Genomic DNA, 18,077 nt, shown 5'->3' on the forward strand with positions numbered 1-18,077 from the left:
CTCCTTGCCACTTTTATTTTTGCCCTTTGGGGAAAGAAAAGACAGATATTTTTCTGTTCCCAGTTAGGCGTGAAAAATAGAAACAGTGAGGTTCAGCAGTGTATTCAAGATCCTTGTGAGGTGCTGACAAAACCAGATTCAGAATTCATGGAGAGAGGACTAACTGTCCTGTTGTCTCCGTGGACCTGTGAAAAGATGACTTACCGATCTTAGATTTGGGAGGCAGACGTTCATCCTCTCCCCCCTTCTCCTGGACTCGCTGCCAGGAATACACAATGGGCTCTGTGCCAGAGGATGACTCACACTGCAAAGTCAGGTCACTTCCTTCTGTCAGCTCTCCTTCCAATTCACACTTGGGCTTTGATGGTCTCACTAGCAAAAAAAAAAAGAAGTCAAAGATTCCCCGGCACCCCTGAACAACATCCTGTTGACTTGTTTTTCCTCCAAATGGTCAAGTTTTGAGTGTGGATTTAATAGTTCTTTGTTACCTATCATGCTTTACATCTCACTCCCCAAAATATACCCACTTCCATCCCCTGCACACATATACAGCCAATTCCAGCTGTTTCCAGTGTTGCTGATGTAATTTAGAGAGGTTGCCTCAGAAACTCCCTCATCACTTCTCAAAGAAAAAAATGTTTTGATCCTTTTTTCTAATTCCTGGGGCCCTACTTGGACTCGGTGGGACTCACTATGGGCCCAGGAATCTGCATTATTTTTGGGGGGCCATGCTGCCAGGCTTGTGGGATCTTAGTTCCCTGACCAGAATTGAGCCTGTGCCCCCTGCAGTGGATGCTCGGAGTCCTAACCACCGGACCAATGGAGAATTCCAAAAAACCTTTTTTTTTTTTTTCCCAAAAAACCTTTTATAATTGGAAATTTTAGGAAAGTTGAGTGTGATTTTACTTTATGTTTTTAAATATTTATGTATTTGGCTGTGCTGGGTCTTAGTTGTGGCACATAGGATTTAGTTCCCTGACCAGGGATCAAAGCCAGGCCCCTGCACTGGGAGCAAGAAGTCTTAACCACTGGACCACCAGGAAAGTGCCAGTGTGATTTTATTAACACTGAAACAGGGACAGAAGTTCATGAACTTGGAAGCAGTTAAGAAGAAGTTAGACTCTTTGCTGTGTCACAAAACAAAGAAATGGATTTGAATCAGATCTGAGAGATTTGTTTCACTATGAGGATACTACTTAAACTTGAGAGGACATTTAACTTTTGTAATGAGCTACATCAATGGCTCAGCGGATAAGGAATCCGCCTGCAACACAGGAGACACAGGAGATGTAGGTTTAATTCCTGGGTCAGGAAGATCCTCTGCAGGAGGAAATGGCAACCCACTCCAGTATTCTTGCCTGAAAAATCCCAAGGACAGAGGAGCCTGGTGGGTGCATGGGGTCACAAAGAATCAGGCACAACTGAATGACTAAGCACAGCACAATGAGCTACCATGGAAAATTGATTCTCTTCTTTCATTATGGCTAAAATACAAAATATACACGCTTTTCCCCAGGGAACTGGACTAGGTGATGTCTGTACAATACGATGTATTGGGGGCTTCCCTGGTGGCTCAGTGGTAAAGAATCCTCCTGCCAATGCAAGAGGCATGGCTTCGATCCCTGATCCGGGAAGATCCCACATGCCTCGGATCAACAAGCCGTGTGCCACAACTACTGAGCCGGTGCTCTAGAACCCAGGAGCTGCAAGTACTGAAGCCCTCGCGCCCTAGAGTCCATGCTCTACAGCCAAAGAAGCCACTGCAATGAGAAGGCCACACACCAAAACTAGAGAGTAGCCCCTATTTGCTGCAACTGTAGAAAAATCCACACAGCAACGAAGACCCAGCACAGCCAAAAATAAACAAAGAAAATAATTTTTTAAAAGTATGAAATATTGAAGATGTTTCTACCACTGTGATGCATTTGCCTATCCCTTATTAATATGATGTAGGCACTTACTGGGGCACTCTCTCTTACCTAAAACTTTTAAGATGACGTAGCTCCACACATAGCGCCCTGAATTCTTCACCTTGCAGGTGTACCGGCCCTCATCACTGGGCTTCAGAGGCTCAATCTGCAGGGAGGCATCTCCTGCCAGGAAATTGGAAGCGAAGGCCACTCGGCCCTTCTGTTCCTCAGTCAAGTTATTGTAGACGTGATGGCTGGAGTAAGTGATCACCTGTGGGACAGACAGAGGCAGAGTCACGCTGTGTGGCTCTCAGCCTCCCCTCCTCCTACGGGCAAGATGAGGAAAGGAAGTGGAGCAGAGCAGTCAAGCCTGGGGCTGAGTCCAGGAGACCTCTGCTCTAGACAAAATTAGATACACTATGTTTGTCTAGGCCTTCCTTCTCCTAAGAATAACAGCTCCTTATATTTGTGTAGCCTTTTAACTATAAAGTAGTAATTGTTCCATTAAATGCTCAGAACATTTCCATTTTAGAGGTAAGGAATTTTATTTTTATTTTTAAAATTTCATATGCATTTTTTTTATTGAAGTATAGTTCGTTTACAATATCATGTTAGTTTCAGGAAGTACAGCACAGTGATTCAGTGATTTATATAATATATAAATGTAATATATAGATTTATATAATATATATATTCAGTGATTTTATATATATAATCATATATATATTTTATGTATAAGAGTGTGTGTGTGTTCAGTCGCTTCAGTCGTCTTCGACTCTGTGTGACCCTATGGACTGTAGCCCACCAGGCTCCTCTGTCCATGGGGATTCTCCCGGCAAGAACACTGGAGTGGGTTGCCATGCCCTCCTCCAGGGGGTCTTCCCGACCCAGGGATCGAACCCAGGTCTCTTATGTCTCCTGCATCGGCAGGCAGGTTTTTTACCACTAGCACCACCTGGGAAGCCCATATTTTATGTATATAAAATATATATTTATATAACTTAATAAATATATATAATGTGGGCTTATATATTATATACTTATATATATAAAAAATCTCCTTCAGATTTCCCTATAGGTTATTGCAAAATACTGAGTATAGTTCCCTGTGCAGTAAGGGATTTTAAATTTGAATTACAGACTCTAGTTCTCACAGTTGAGCCCAGGAAAGAAGTAAATGCACAGAATGGTCTCCAGAGTTGACTCTGAGGGAAATGGAGAGAATGGAAGCTAGGGAGGGGAGGAGTCTTACCTTTCCCCTGCATACCTTTCTTCCTCACTTTGCATTTCCTACCACTTGCTCATGATCTGGTCAAGGTACACACACTCCTTGTGCTAAGTGCTTTTACATCTAGTTTATTTCTCACACAGTTTTTCCAAGCAAGCGTTATTTGTCCCCATTTTACAGGCAGGTAGCAGAACCAGGGTTTCAACGTGGCCATCTGAAGCCATTCTTTTTTTTTTTTTTGAAGCCATTCTTTTTACTGTTCTGGTTACCACGATTACCTCTCCTTTCCCCACCCAAATTCATTTCACTGCTCATAAACTGCTCTTCCAGAAAGTCTGGAAATGAGGGAGAAAATGTGAAACAAAAAGATGTGTTTTGCCTTTACGAAAGTTCCGAGTCCAGCTGAAGTTAAGGAATAGAAGTTAATGTTACAGTCCAGGTCTGATACTGAGGGAATCATTGGTGACTTTCCTTCTTTTTGACTTCACTGTGGATTAGTAAGAGTAAGCTAGGTGGGAAGAAACTATGTCTTTTCCTTCCATAAAATACACATGTGCTTCATGTCATTGTTTTCACTGCTAGGGAGACCAAAGTTTAGATTTCCCCAACAGAAAAAAAATCATGATTTTTCCTGAATTTTCATCTGCCTGCATCATGACCTGTACGAGGGCTTACCTTGTAGCTCAGTCAATAAACAGTCTGCCTGCAATTCAGGAGACCTGGGTTGGATTTCTGGGTCGGGAAGATTTCCCCTGGAGAAGGAAATGGCAACCTACTCCAGTATTCTTGCCTGGAGAATCCCATGGACAGAGGAGCCTGGCAGGCTACAATCCACGGGGTCACAAGAGTCGGACACAATTGAGCGAAGAAGCACACAGCATCATGACCTGTAGTTCTTGAAACATTTCCTGGTTCTGTTATCCATCACCTCCTGGGTTGTTTTTATTGCTGTTTTTTTTTTTTTAGGCCGAGCTATGCAGCATGTGGGATCTTGGGCCTCTGACCAGGGATCAAATCCATGCCCCCTGCATTGAGAGCACAAAGTCTTAACCACTGTACCACCAGGGAAGTCCCCATCACCTCCTACTAATCACAAAAACCATGCTGATCTTGTCTTCCATTATGCCCTTGCTGCCACTTAGCAATCATATTCCTAAACTTACTTGATTTAAACATCAGCAAACATTTATGGAATGACTGCTCCCCACCAGGTCAGGAGGAGGGTATTCAGATGAAGTAAAACTCTCTTCTGATCTTCAAGTAATTTATAATCCAGTGGGATTAACAAGGAGAGAAGTATAGACATAGAAAAAGGAATGACTAACTTGAAATAGTATCAAGAGAGAATGTTCCCAGAAAAGTCGGTGGCATTTGAGTTAGGCTTTGAAAGATGAGTAGGCCAAGAGATGAGAGAGGCAGAGCAATGATTGCCAGAGGGTGCATTCCAAACACAGGGAACAGCACTGGAAAAAAAAAAAAAAAAGCAAGCACATGGGAGTCCCCTAAGCACATTTCTGGCTTCAGCTGTTCCAAACTGTTTCACTCTAAGCCCTGAACCCTGTTGTCAATCATGTGACGCTCTGCAGTTCAGGAAATGCCTTCCTGAAAAGACCGGGAGCCATCCAACAAAATGGCCATAGATTCTCTCACCATTATATTAGAACATTTCAGCATCATCCATTTTGCCCTTACCACCTCTCTGAAAAAAAAGTGTTTTCTTCTTTCTCTGTATGTTCTTTTTCTTCACCAAATATTTACTGAGTGCCCACATCAGGTACTTTGCCAGGCTCTGGAAAACAATCATGAATAAGACATAGTTCCTACCCCGAGAGCCTCACAGTCTTTTGAGGGACAAAATGCCAGTGAATCAAGTAAAAGAAAATTAAGGTAATAGATAATATGACTTAAAATGTTTTCAGTATTTGATTTTGTCCCCTCACTTCAACCAATACAACTATTGTGATAATTCTGACATCCTTATCTCTATTGCTAACACATTTTTAAAAATATGTATTTTTATTTATTTATTTGGCTGTACCAGTTCTTAGTTGCAGCATGTGAACAGTCAGCTGTGGCACGTGGGATCCGGTTCCCTGATTAGGCATCGAACCTGGGCCGCCTATATTGGGAGCGTGGAGCCTTAGCCACTGGACCACAGGGAAGTCCAGACACCAATACATTTTTGAGCTCCATTTTTATACTTCCAGCTGTCTGGCTACTATAGATGTCTGTCCTCTCCAAACTACCCTACATAATAATGTATTAATAAGCTTTTTGTTGTTGTTTAGTCACTCAGTCGTGTCCAACTCTTTGCAACCCCATGGACTATAGCCCGCCAGGCTCTTCTGTCCATGGGGACTCTCTGGGCAAGAATACTGGAGTGGGTTGCCAGTCTCTCCTCCAGGGGATCTTTCTGACTCAGGGATCGAACCCACGTCTCCTGCATGGCAGGCAGGTTCTTTACCGCTGAGCCCCCTGGGAAGCCCCAAATAATCCCTATTCATTATTTTAAACCCCAAGTTAATGTTAAGTTTCCTTATGAAAACATCCCTAATATGACACAAGCTTAGAATGGTCTCTGCTGTCATCCATAGCATGTCTTGGTACCATTTTTATGTGAGGAAAAATTGTGAAAGTCAAGATGTTAGGCAGACAGTTTGCTGGGTCCCCTTTCTGTAATTCTGGGCATTGTCTGGAAGATCCTTCAGGCCATTCTGATTTTATTTATTTATTTAACTTAAAAATAATTATATTATTTATTTAGTTTTGCCTGGGCTGGGTCTTTGTTGCTGTGTGGGCTTTAACTCTAGCTGTGGAGAGTGAGGGCTGCCGTCTAGTTGCAGTACACGGGCTTCTAATTGTGAATGCCTTCTCTTGATGCAGAGCATGGCCTCTAGGGTGGTCAGCCTTCAGTAGCTGTGGCTCTCGGGCTCTAGAGCACAGGCTCAGTAGCTGTGGCGCACAGGCTTAGTTGCTCCTCAGCATGAGGGATCTTTCCAGCCCAGGGGTCAAACCCGTATCTCCTGCATTGGCAGGTGGATTCTTTACCACTGAGCCACCAGGGACGCCTCATACTGATTTTATGTATGTCTGTTGTCCAGTTTTGCAACCCTGCAATCGTCTATTTAATAAACACTAATTGAAACATACTCTACACTTGGCACTATTCTAGAGATGATAACAATACAAAGAAATGAGTTTTATAATTTTGGGGACCAGGACATGCCACCTCCAAATATGTCACTTTGCATATGCGCAAGGATTAACTTCAGCTGAATGCACTTGAGTTCCTGAAATCCCTTATCTGCCTAAAAGCAGAGCCTCCCCAAAGAATCTGAGTGTCCCTAAATCCCCTTTCCCAGGGCAACTCTAATCTTCCCTTCTGGGAGAGCAGAGGTGGGCATCTCACCCAGACTATGTCACAAACCAGCATATCTCCCATCTGTTCTTCTAAGTGTCCATTTGCTCTTCCATAAGTGCCCTTTCTACTCCTCCCTTCCCCTACTAAATTAGGTAAACATACAGAGCCCTAGTTCTAACCACCTCTTTGAGTTACTCATCACTGGGTATACCCAGGTGTTATTTACACAATACTGTGCTTTTTTCTTGTTAACCTGCCTTTTTTCAATCTAACTGACAGTGCCCCAGCCTGAACACTTAGGTGAGTAGAGGGAAAAACGTAATTTTTCCTGCCCTAGTTTTCCCCGGTGCCTCAGCAGTAAAGAATTCGCCCACAATGTGGGAGAGGCCGGTTCAATCCCTGGGCGGGGAAGATCCCCTGGAGAAGGAAATGGCAACCCACTCCAATATTCTTGCCTGGAGAATCCCATGAACAGAGGAGCCTGGCAGGCTACAGTCCTTGAGGTCGCAAAAGAGTCAATCACACCTTTGTGACTAAACAACAACAGTTTTAAAAGACAGCTTTTTCTTTTTCCAAAAAAAAAAAAAAAAAAAAGGTAAAAATCATGATGCTCATATACAAAGAGAATAAACACATATCAAAATGTTTAACTCATTCATTCATGATGGAACCAGAAAGCTGTCACAAACAAGTTCAAAGGAGAATTGGACTAAAGAGATTTACATTCTCCTTTGGACAAAATTCATTTGCAAGTCTGTAGACAGGAACCATCTTCATCCTATGGATAGGAAACTTGGCATCACTATCAGCATTCCACGAGGTAATTTCTATTTCTACAGAAGTTAATACAAGAGGAAAATTAGACCCTAATTCATCTCCAGAAAACCTGGACTCTAAGCATAAAGCTGACATTCAGGAGACACTTCCCTATGGTGTATTACAGGGAAGGGGCAGGTTTTCAGGCTCAGGCAGGGAGAAATTCACTTCAGTAGGACAATAAAGGGAATTAGATCCCCTGAAGGCTGTTTCCTGTTTTGGTGCATTCCCTGTCCTCCTACAGCTGCCTCCCTTAGGGTGTGGTCTCCAGGTTCAACTTGCTGAGTCTCTACATTAGAGAACCTGAAAGGCTACTGAGAACAGCACTGTGGGACTGTCTCCTTCTTGTTGGAATGAGGGTGGAGGGGGAATTGAGACAGCTTCATTAGGACAGCACCATCCAGCTTCTCCCTAAGGCTGAGGTGAACTCTGCAAAGACTTTTTAAAGCAAACTGGGAGAATTCCCTGGAGGTCCAGAGGTTAAGGCTCCAAGTTTCCACCACAGAAGACATGGGTTTGATCCCTGCTTGGGGAACTAAGATCCTGCTAGCTGAGCGGCACAGCCAAAAAAACATAAAGCAAGTTGGCAAGCATGGCCAGTTAGAGAATATTTAGGAGAGTGAAGAGAGGGTAGGAGGAAGAGGAGTTGTCCTCCATGGGTAAGGCTGGGCCTGTGACTAGAGACTGGGTGAGTCACTGGTGAACTCAGGGTGACCACAGACCTGGAGGAGCCCATGGAGCACTGGGGGCAGGGAAGCTGCTACAGGAGAGCTAATTCTCATTCTCATTCCAGTAGAGGCTGTCTCCCCACCCCTGCTTGAAAACTTCCACCCCCACCCCACACTTACCCCCTAGGGAGGGGTCTCCTGAACACTGCTTTCAAGCTGAGGAACATTCTGGAAAGTACAGGAACTGCATGATTTCCATCAAAGGTCCGGTATTTACTCCCAGGCAGAGGTTTTATCTTGAATGCCTACATTCTTTTCCACAGAAGCTGCAAGCCATGGGGAGGGGCAGAGGGCTTTAACTCTGGTTCAGATCTGAACTCTGAAATCCATCTTGGGCAAAGCCTTCACTGTTGAAAGTCTGAAAGGTTTAGAATCCAAGTTTTCTAGAGATGGAGGTCTAATTTTCCTCATGCATTAAAAGAACTATTGTAACAATCCTTACCTTACCGACCTCCCAGGCTTATAACAAGATTTAAATTTAAAAGACAGCTTTTGGGCAAGGACACAGTTCTTTCTGGCGATGATCATTTAGATTTATAGCACAAATTTGGCTTCCCTGGTGGCTCAGATGGTAAAGAATCTACTGGCAATGCAGGAGACACAGGTTCGATCCCTGGGTCAGGAAGATCCCCTGGAGAAGGAAATGGCAACCCACTCCAGTATTCTTGCCTGGGAAACCCCATGGACAGAGGAGCCTGGTGGGCTATAGTCCATGGGTCGCAAGAGTTGGATACAACTCAGCGACTAACCCACCAGTGGTTAAGAATCTGCCTGCCAATGCAGGGGACATGGGTTCAATCCCCAGTCCAGGAAGATTCCTCACGTCTGGGAGCAACTAAACCTGAGTGCCACAACTACTAAGCCTGGGCTCTAGAGCCCAAGTGCTGCAACTACTGAAGTCTGTGCACCTAAAGCCTGTGATCCACAACAAAGAAGCCACCGCAATGAGAAGCCCATGCGTCACAACAAAGAGTAACCCCCAGTCACCTCAACTAGAGAAAGCCTGCGTGCAGCCATGAAGACCCAGCGTAACCAAAAGTTAAAAAGAAAAAAAAATCTGATTGCTTATGATCCACTACTGAGTCCTAATGTGAAAAGATGCTATACCAGGGACAGTGATGGAGAGAGTTGGCTGGGAAGTCAGTAGTCTTCTGTATTCAAAAGGGAGCTTCTCCACTTGCTGCGTGCCTTGGTTCAGCTAATGAACTTTGCTAATCCCTCAGGTCCTCAATGGTGACAGGGGGACAAGCTACTTCACAGGATTTTGGGGGGAATGAGATAGTAAGCCCTCATGATCACTTTTATTAGATGGATCCAGGCATCTAGGAAGCCCCTAAGGTTTCCAAGTTGTTCAGCCCGTGCATTCTATTCATTTGTATAGGGAAGCTCCCCTGGCTAAAAACCTCCACTGGTTCCCTCACCTGTGGTCTATATCAAGCTGTGGTCCACAGCTTGACCCTCTGAATGTGGCCCCTAAGGCCAGTGCAGCCTGGACCACATCTCAGCTTTGGCCCCTGCCCTCGGATCTCTGAATAGCCTAATCCCCAAACTCGAGTCCTGTGATTCTGAACAGTGTCCTCTGATGTGTCTTTGTCTTGGATCATAAAGTTTCCTCCTTCTGAAATGCCTTTCCTTTTATTTTCATCTAAACACCACCTCTACAGGTCTCAAGATCAAGCATGAGGGTCACCTTCTGTGTATACGAGCTTTTCTTGTGTATCACTTTTCCCTCCCTCTCCCCTAGTTCCTGTCATATATATATATATATATGACATATAGGCTTCCCCAGTGGCTCAGCAGTAAAGAATCCACCTGCCAATGCAGGAGCCACAGGAGACTCGGGTTCGATCCCTGGGTCAGGAAGATCCCCTGGAGGAGAGTATGGCAACCCAATCCAGTGTTCTTGCCTGGAGAATCTCAGGGACTGAGGAGCCTGGCGGGCTATAGTCCATAGGGTCACAAAGAGTCAGACATGACTGAAGTGACTGAACACAAATATATATTTGACCACACCCTGCAGCATATGGGATCTTCCACACCGGGGCTTGAACCCATGCCCCCTGCAGTGGGAGCATTGATTTTTAACCACTGGACTACTGGGGAAGTTCCTGTCCTAATAGTAAATGAAGAAAAAAGAGATAACTACAGGTAAATATTTAACATCTTTGGAAAGCAGAGTGTATACAACTTCAAAATAATCTTAATATAATTAAATGAGCCTTATTTAATATGAGAATTTCAAAACACTTTTGACAGGGTTGGGGTTCAGCTACAGCCTTGCAATTTGGCTTTCTTTTTTCAGACATACAGTGAATATCAGATGCTTGTGTGCCTCTCTGTTTTATTTTGTTTTTAATTCTAAGGAACATGGTGCTGAGACTAAGCCAAGGGTCAATAGGAGTGTGATGGGGGAACAGTGAATATAAATCTAACCCTTCTGCAAACAGATTAAATATATGAATTGCAGCTGTTGTGGGACTGTGTCTCATGACATTCCTGGTGTCCTGCTCCGGATGTGTTTTTAGTGAGACAAGGCAGGACAATTTGTTAGGACTCAGATGGAACAGATGGATCAGCTCAACCTTCTGGCAGTTGCTCTGCTGCTCCAGGTCCAACGTAGCAGTTGTGAAACTGCCCTGAAGGAGATGGAGGTAAGTCCCTCTCTCCGTATTTTAGATCAAGATTTTTCTTGCTCAAAGCCAAAGAGAAAGGGGAAAGGGTGAAAGAGTGGCCAAGATAGTTGGCATGGGAGATTGAGCATCTCTGTCCTAATTTTTCCATCTGAAAAAATACAGGGGAAAAGTGTGTGTTGTGAGCTCCTGACTCTTCTTCTGAGCACTCTTACTTTGGAAATTCAACCAAGTTTCCATCCTAGAACCATGAGGAATGCTCCAGAATCCTAGTGACCCTACTGTCTAGGCTGAAATTCAAATATTCCTGAGGCTGCCTACCCACCCCTAAATGTTTCCTGCATATCTGAGAGTCCTAGACAAGAGGGATGCAACGTTTCTGCTCAGATGAAAGTGCAAAGCTGACCTTGGGATCTAGGTCATTGGCTAGCCTATTTTTAAGCACCTCATCCAGGTCTTCCATGGCAGTTCAGTGGTTAGGACTTTGAGCTTCCACTGTAGGGGGTACGGGTTTGATCCCTCATTGGGGAACTAGGATCCCATAAGCTGAGAGGCATAATGGGAAGAAAAGAAAAACAAGCAACACATCTGTTCCAGCCCTTCCTGTATTTTCTTTCTCAGTTCCCCTCACTCTCATTCCCAATACCCTGGTAATTAACCAGCTCAGGAAGCTTCACCCATTGTTTGGCATCCCAGCCACCCACAATTGTACTTTAAGCCCTTATTGTATAGCTAGAAACTATTCAACTAATCTTGATACTTCTACTTGAATGTGCCTCACAGAGTGCCAGAGTGCTTGCTCTAAGATGCAAAGATGCCCTTTTCACTCTGAAAATCCTTCAAGAACACCATGACATTATAAGAAAAATTCTCAGCTCCCTGGTATGGTAGACAAGACCTTTCAGTTTCTGGTCCTGCAACCCCACAAGCTGAAACTTGCACTCTAACTGCATCAGCCGCTTAGAAGTTCCCAGAATGGCCCCGCCTGTGTCTTTGCTCTCGTGATTTCCTGAGGGCAGTGCCTTCTATAAACATGCAAATCAACTGTGCCTTCTTACCAGAAGCGCACCTCGACCTCTCCCCAAGGACGCTCAGCCAGTGGCTCCTCCTCTGCTTTCCTCTAGAACATTCTGCTTATCTCAGTTTTGATACGTATCTCTTCAAGTAGCTCCTTCATGAGAGAGTGTGTGTGTATATTGGAAATCCAATATTTATTAAATTTAACTAAATCGATTTTATAAAATACTGATTTATTTACTTGGCTGCTTCAGGTTCTTAGTTTCAGCATGCAGCATTTCTTCAGTTGTGGCACTGGGGATCTTTAGTTGCAGCAAGTGGGATCTAGTTCCCTGACCAGGAATGGAACCCAGGACCCTTGCCTTGGGAGGGCAGAGTCTTAGCCACTGGACCAACAGGGAAGTCCCAACTAAATTGATTTTTAATCTTTCAGAACTTGCAATAGCGCCAAGCTTTTTCCAGCATCAGGGTCTTTGCATAATTAATCTGCTGGAATAATTTTTCTCCCCATATTTTCCATATTTCCTATATAGCAGCACTAACTTTCTAATTTCTAATGATTTATGAAGATAACACAGCTAGTGGTTAATAGTCTAGGTACCAATATCAGAGTGTCCAATTTCAAAAATGGGTGACTTTAAGCAATTTTCTCACTTTGTGTGTGTACATGCCTCAGTTCCTTATCTGCAAAATGGTACCAATAATCCCGGTTATGAGCAGTAAGTGAAATGAGACAATATGTGCTAAACAGATTTGTGCCTGGCCTGCAGCTGGTATTTATTGTTCTGTACTTAAAATTTTTTTTTAAATTATTAAATGTTGTTTTACTTTGAGCTCCTAGAAGGCCGAGATTCTGATTTTTTCTTCACTGCTATACCCCAGTGCCTACCATGGCATACAGTAAGTTCAAAATAAATTCATGCCATCTGGACTTCCCTGGTGGTTCAGAGGTTAAGATTTCAGGCTCCCAGTGCAGGAGGCATGGGTTCAACCCTTGGTTGAGGAACTAAGATCCCTCATGCCACATGGTTTGGAAAAAAAAAAAAATCATGCCATCTGAATGAGTGAATAAATGGCAATCCTTTCTTTAGAGCATTCACTGAAGATAAGTAGGGAATGGTGCCTGCTTATTAGGGTGAGGACAGAAGCTGTATCAGTGACCTTCTTTATTTTATTTAGTTTTTGGCTGCACCCATGACATTTTAGTTCCTGGACCAGGGATTGAACCTGAAGCCCCTGCATTGGAAGGGGGAGTCTTAACCATTGGACCAGCAGGCAAGTCCTTCAGTGGCCTTTTTAAATCAATCCTTATATTCACCTGGCTATAAAACCAAGTAACTTTTTTTTTCTTTAGTTTAAATGAAACCACTTGGGTGAAAGTTAGACAATAATGTCATTCTTGAATTTTTATTAGAGGAACATGGGCACTTAATTTACTTCGTTCAGAACTGAGAGTATCAGGTCTAGGATTGATTATGAAACTCTTGGAATAAACACGCTCAGGTTAAGGTGACCTTGCTCGGGAGAGAACAGACTGTCTTGGGATGGTGTGCTAGGAGAAGAGAATGACAAGCAGTATCAAAATAACAAGGTGATGTAGGCAGCTCTGTAAGCAAGTTCAATTTCAACTGTGATCTTGAATTTTATTTTCAGAGAAAACCTTAGCTTCCCTCTGCATAAACCACCTTATGAAATTAGTAGCATAGACATCAGAGAGGAAAGGACAACTTTATCCTTTTTAGTAGGGAAAGAAGTGAAGTTCTGAAAAAGAAGGAAAGTCTAAAATCAGCTCTGTAGGATGTAGTTTGTTTTTTTAACCACAAAACTTTCAACAAAAAGTTTTAAAAATAAGTCAATGGGGGGAAGGGTGGAGAGAGGAATAGTTAGGGGGTTGGGGATGGGCATGTACACCCTGTTATGTTTAAAATAGTTAACCAACAAGGACCTACTGCTTAGCACAGGGAACTCTGCTCGATAGTCTGAAACAGCCTAACTGGGAAAAGAATTTGAAAAAGAATAGATACATGTGTATGGATAACTGAATCACTTCATTGTACACCTGAATCTAACACATTATTGTTAATCAACTGTACTCCAATATAATATAAAAGTTTAAAAAACTATAAATAAATAAAACACTTGTGTAAAAAAAATACAACAAAATAAAAGCCAGCCTATGATGTTGGGGGAAAAAAAAAACTCAATGGGTAAAGGCTGTTAATTCAGTCTCTGGATTGGGAAGATCCCCTGGCGTAGGTAATGGCAACCCACTTCATGGACAGAGGATTCTGGTGGGGTTCAGTCCAATGGGGTCACAAAGAATTAGATACAACTGAGCGTGCACAAACACGCACAAAGGCTACTGAAGACTAGTTACGTCAGAAAACCTAGGTTGAGCCAAGGTACAGTGGTTGAGTGCAGCCAAAGCAGAAAGGTTGGTAACAGTAGGTTACCTAGCTCTCATTCTCCGATCAATGTCATGCCAGGAGGTCATCAGGAGCAGAGTGTGACAAATCTGTTTATATCGCCAGTTCTGTTCAGTGGCTCAGTCGTGTCCGACTCTTTGCAGCCGAATGGACTGCAGCATGCCAGGCCTCCCTGTCCATCACCAGCTCCCAGAGCTTATTCAAACTCATGTCCATTGAGTCAGTGATGCCATCCAACCATCTTATCCTCTGTCATCCCCTTCTCCTGCTTTCACTCTTTCCTAGCATCAGGGTCTTTTCAAATGAGTCAGTTCTTCGCATCAGGTGGCCAAAGTATTGGAGTTTCAGCTTCGGCATCAGTCCTTCCAATGAATATTTAGGACTGATTTCCTTCAGGATGGACTGGTTGGATCTCCTTGCTGTCCAGTGGACTCTGAAGAGTCTTCCAGGTGTGGTTCTGGCCCACTAGACTAGGCGATCAAGCTACCGCATCCTCGTCCCTCTCATAGGAAAGATGCCACTAGTGTAGATTCCCTCCTTGGTAAAATGATAGATTCTTGTAGTTCTTGCTTTCCCCCAAACAGAATCTCATCCTCACAACCCAGTACCCTTTCTTGTTGTAGTATTGTATCTAGAGTCTTCCAACTCTAAATCAGATGAAAAAGCAATTCTAGAAGTTTCTTACCCAGTGAGAAAGATGCAGGAATAAGGCAAGGCGTGGGAGGACAAGGGAAAACGAGGCGAGACTCCAGTCAGACACACACTCACCACTTTCTGATTCCCTTCGTGATCAGTCAGCAGCCATTCGATATCCAGGGTGTCTTTTTCTGGGAGCCCCAGTTGATGGTGACAGGGCAGAGTGACCTTCTCCTCTGCCACTTTCTTGATCTCAGTGTGGGTCCCCAAGGTTCCAACGTAGTAGGAAACTGGAAGAGGAAAACCTCCAATGAGTTGTGCAGAAACGGGATGACAGTGTGCAGGAAACAAATACTACAACAAATACTGGATGTTTCTGTGGGCAAGAGGCACGTCAAGGTGTTGGAGGAACCCTGGTCCAGAAGTACTGGTAGTCCCTGGTCTCACACTGGCTCCTCCATTAACTGAATTCATCATATCTTCCATACCTCCCCCCCAAATTACACTCCTGCTAATGATCACCTTTCTTACCCTCCAGGGTTTTTAGAAACAATGAAATCACTCAGGTCAAAAACAACTTTGTTTTTTGACCTTTCTCTCTCCTACTAGCAAAGGCTTCTGAAAGGACAGAAACTAACAAGGAGGACAGGGTTAGCCTCCTCCCAGCACAGGCGGGATACGGTTCACTCCTCAGAGCCATCTTGAAGTCCGGCCGCCCTCACAGAACTCTCGGTAAGTGCAGCCGTGCCTCCAGGAACAAGTGGGCTCTTGTGGCAACCCCTGCTCCCTTAAGGGACACACAGTCTCCTATTCCCCCAGCTTCCATCTTCATTCTCCATAGTTTCATATCACATGGCTGCAAAATAGGAAGCAGCACTTTCTACCCAAAGCAAAATTCCAAGTTACCACATTTGGATCCTGTCCTTTCATCTGTCCGATATTCCTTTGGCCAATAGGAATTCAATTCTACTTTCTTTAACTTTCATCTTTTTCCAGAAATGATATCGTGTCAGCAGCTTAATTTTGTAATGTTTTTTGGCTGTGTGGCTTGTGGGATCTCAGTTCCCTGACCAGGAATGGAACCAAGGCCCCCAGCAGTGCAAGTGTGGATTCTGAGCCACTAGATCACCAGGAATCCCATCAACTTGCCCAGTATCACACAGCTAGGAAGTGTCAGCGCAGGGCTCCACCCAGATCTGTCTCCCTGCAAAGCGCACCCTGACAGCCATGCTAAACTACTCATACCCTTGATTTTATGTGGCTTCCTGAGGGTCTGGTTCTCCCATTTGCCTCTAAGCACCTTGAGATTAAGTTCCATTACCACTGCATGCCTAGAGCACTTAGTCAGGGTCTCACATACTGCAGGTGCTCAATAAATACATATTGGATGGATTTAAATCTAACCCATGCACTGATTTAACCAATGATCAAACTGAGGTCTGGGGATAAAGGAGTTGGCCCAAGGTCCTACAACTCATTTAGTGGCAGAACTAACCCATATAAAACCCATCCTCCTTCAGTTCCCATAAAGCAGAGCCGGTTTGCCCTGTACTAAGCTAAGCTTCTATGGAGGAGCTCTGGTTTACATCTCTGATCACTTTCCACTGGATAGGACAGCGTTCAGAGATGAAGCACCCCTGGCAAAGCAAGAGAACCCAGCACCAATTCGGTGCGTACAGTAGGCACTCACTATATATTGAATAAATAAATGCAAAGAATCAGCTAGGAAAGTTGCCAATTTGAGCCACTAGAGGGAATCAGAGGCTCAGATTTGGTTGATGTCCTCAAAGGAAAGGAGCACAGTGGTGGGTGGTGTGCTTTGCCAGATCACCAAGTTCTATTTATACCACACCCAGAATTAACACAGCAGTGCAGGGCCAGGCCACTCTGTGAATCACAAATGGTTTTACCAAGGCAAGGAGCCTCAGGATCAGGGTGCATGCACCTCTAGTCTTCTCTGAACCTCAGGTCCCTAGAATCCCTGCAGAGTTCTCAGGTACTTGTGTGCTTTTTACCTCAAACTCCTGAAGTCTATGTGCCTGGGCTCTCCTTACAACCTCCAGGCTTGGCAGTGCTCATGGGGGCTGCTGAACATGTGTCTGCTGCCTGGCAGGTGAGCAAGAAGGGGCAATTTAACCCCCAGGGGCCAGCCTTGGGTTCCCTGGGCACTGTAGGGTTCACTTTGATTGAGAAAGACCTTGCTGCTGCTGCTTAGTCATTTAGTCATGTCCAACTCTTTGCAACTCATGGACCATAGCCCACCAGGCTCCTCTGTCCATGGGATTTCCCAGGCAAGAATACTGGAGTGGGTTGCCATTTCCTTCTCCAAGGGATCTTCCTAACCCAGGGATCAAACTCGAGTCTCCTGCTTGGCAGGTAAATTCTTTACCACTGAGTCACCTGGGAAGCCAGAGGAAGACTTGTTGTTGTTCAGTCGCTAAGTTGTGTCTGACTCTTTGTGACCCCATGGACTGCAGCCCACCAGGCTTCTCTGTTCTTCCCCATCTCCCAAACTCATGTCCATTGAGTCAGTGATGCCAAGCAACCATCTCATCCATTGTTGTCCCCGTCTCCTCCTGCCCTCAACCTTTCCCAGCATCAGGGTCTTTTCCAATGAGTTGGCTCTTCGCATCAAATGGCCAAAGTATTGGAGCTTCAGTTTCAGCATCAGTCTTTCCAATGAGTATTCAGGGTTGATTTCTTTTAGGATTGACTGGTTTGATCTCCTTGCAGCTGAAGGGACTCTCAAGAGTCTTCTCCAGCACAATTGGAAAACATCAATTCTTTGGGGCTCAGCCTTCCTTATGGTCCAACTCTCACATCTGTACATGACTACTGGAAAAACCATAGCTTTGACTGTACAGACTTTTGTCAGTAAAGTGATGTCTCCGCTTTTTAATATTCTGTCTATGTTTGTCATAAAACATGCATAGTTGAAGTCTTTCTAAGAATATTATGTCCAAAGAACTGGCATTGTTTTGGTGGTCAAATAGACGCCTTGGATGACCCTTTCATGGAGGCTTACTTAGTTCAAATAAGTGAGACCTATAGTTTTCTTGCAGTGACTTTCCCTCACATATTGAGGCCCAATTTCTTGATCAGACTGTCAGTTCGAGCAGATGTGGCAGGATCAAGAACCCTGGCTGAGTTTTTTAAGATGGCTCCCTCCCCTAAGGCCACTGGTAACCTATCTTGCTTTTATGGATGCAAAAAGACAAATGGCCCAGGGTAACTTTTTCAAAAAATACACTTATTTCTATTTATTTATTTATTTTAATGGGCTTCCCAGGTGGTGCAGTGGTAAATAATCCACTGCCAATGCAAG

At 44.2% G+C, this 18,077-nt stretch overlaps 1 protein-coding gene across 1 annotated transcript in view; it reads right to left on the minus strand.

Annotated features, from left to right (window-relative positions):
- LOC122450004 (CXADR like membrane protein) overlaps window positions 1-18,077 on the minus strand; it is a 98,585-nt gene that overhangs the window by 5,665 nt on the left and 74,843 nt on the right. Inside the window, exons 2-4 of the mRNA XM_043482142.1 lie at window positions 14,885-15,042; window positions 1,980-2,181; window positions 205-372 (exon numbers count right to left, since the gene is read on the minus strand). Coding sequence (XP_043338077.1) covers window positions 205-372; window positions 1,980-2,181; window positions 14,885-15,042 — 528 coding nt within the window. The remainder of the gene's footprint in view (window positions 1-204; window positions 373-1,979; window positions 2,182-14,884; window positions 15,043-18,077) is intronic.

This window comes from Cervus canadensis, chromosome 11 (genome assembly GCF_019320065.1).
Source record: "Cervus canadensis isolate Bull #8, Minnesota chromosome 11, ASM1932006v1, whole genome shotgun sequence".
In the NCBI taxonomy this organism is placed as follows: Eukaryota; Metazoa; Chordata; class Mammalia; order Artiodactyla; family Cervidae; genus Cervus; species Cervus canadensis.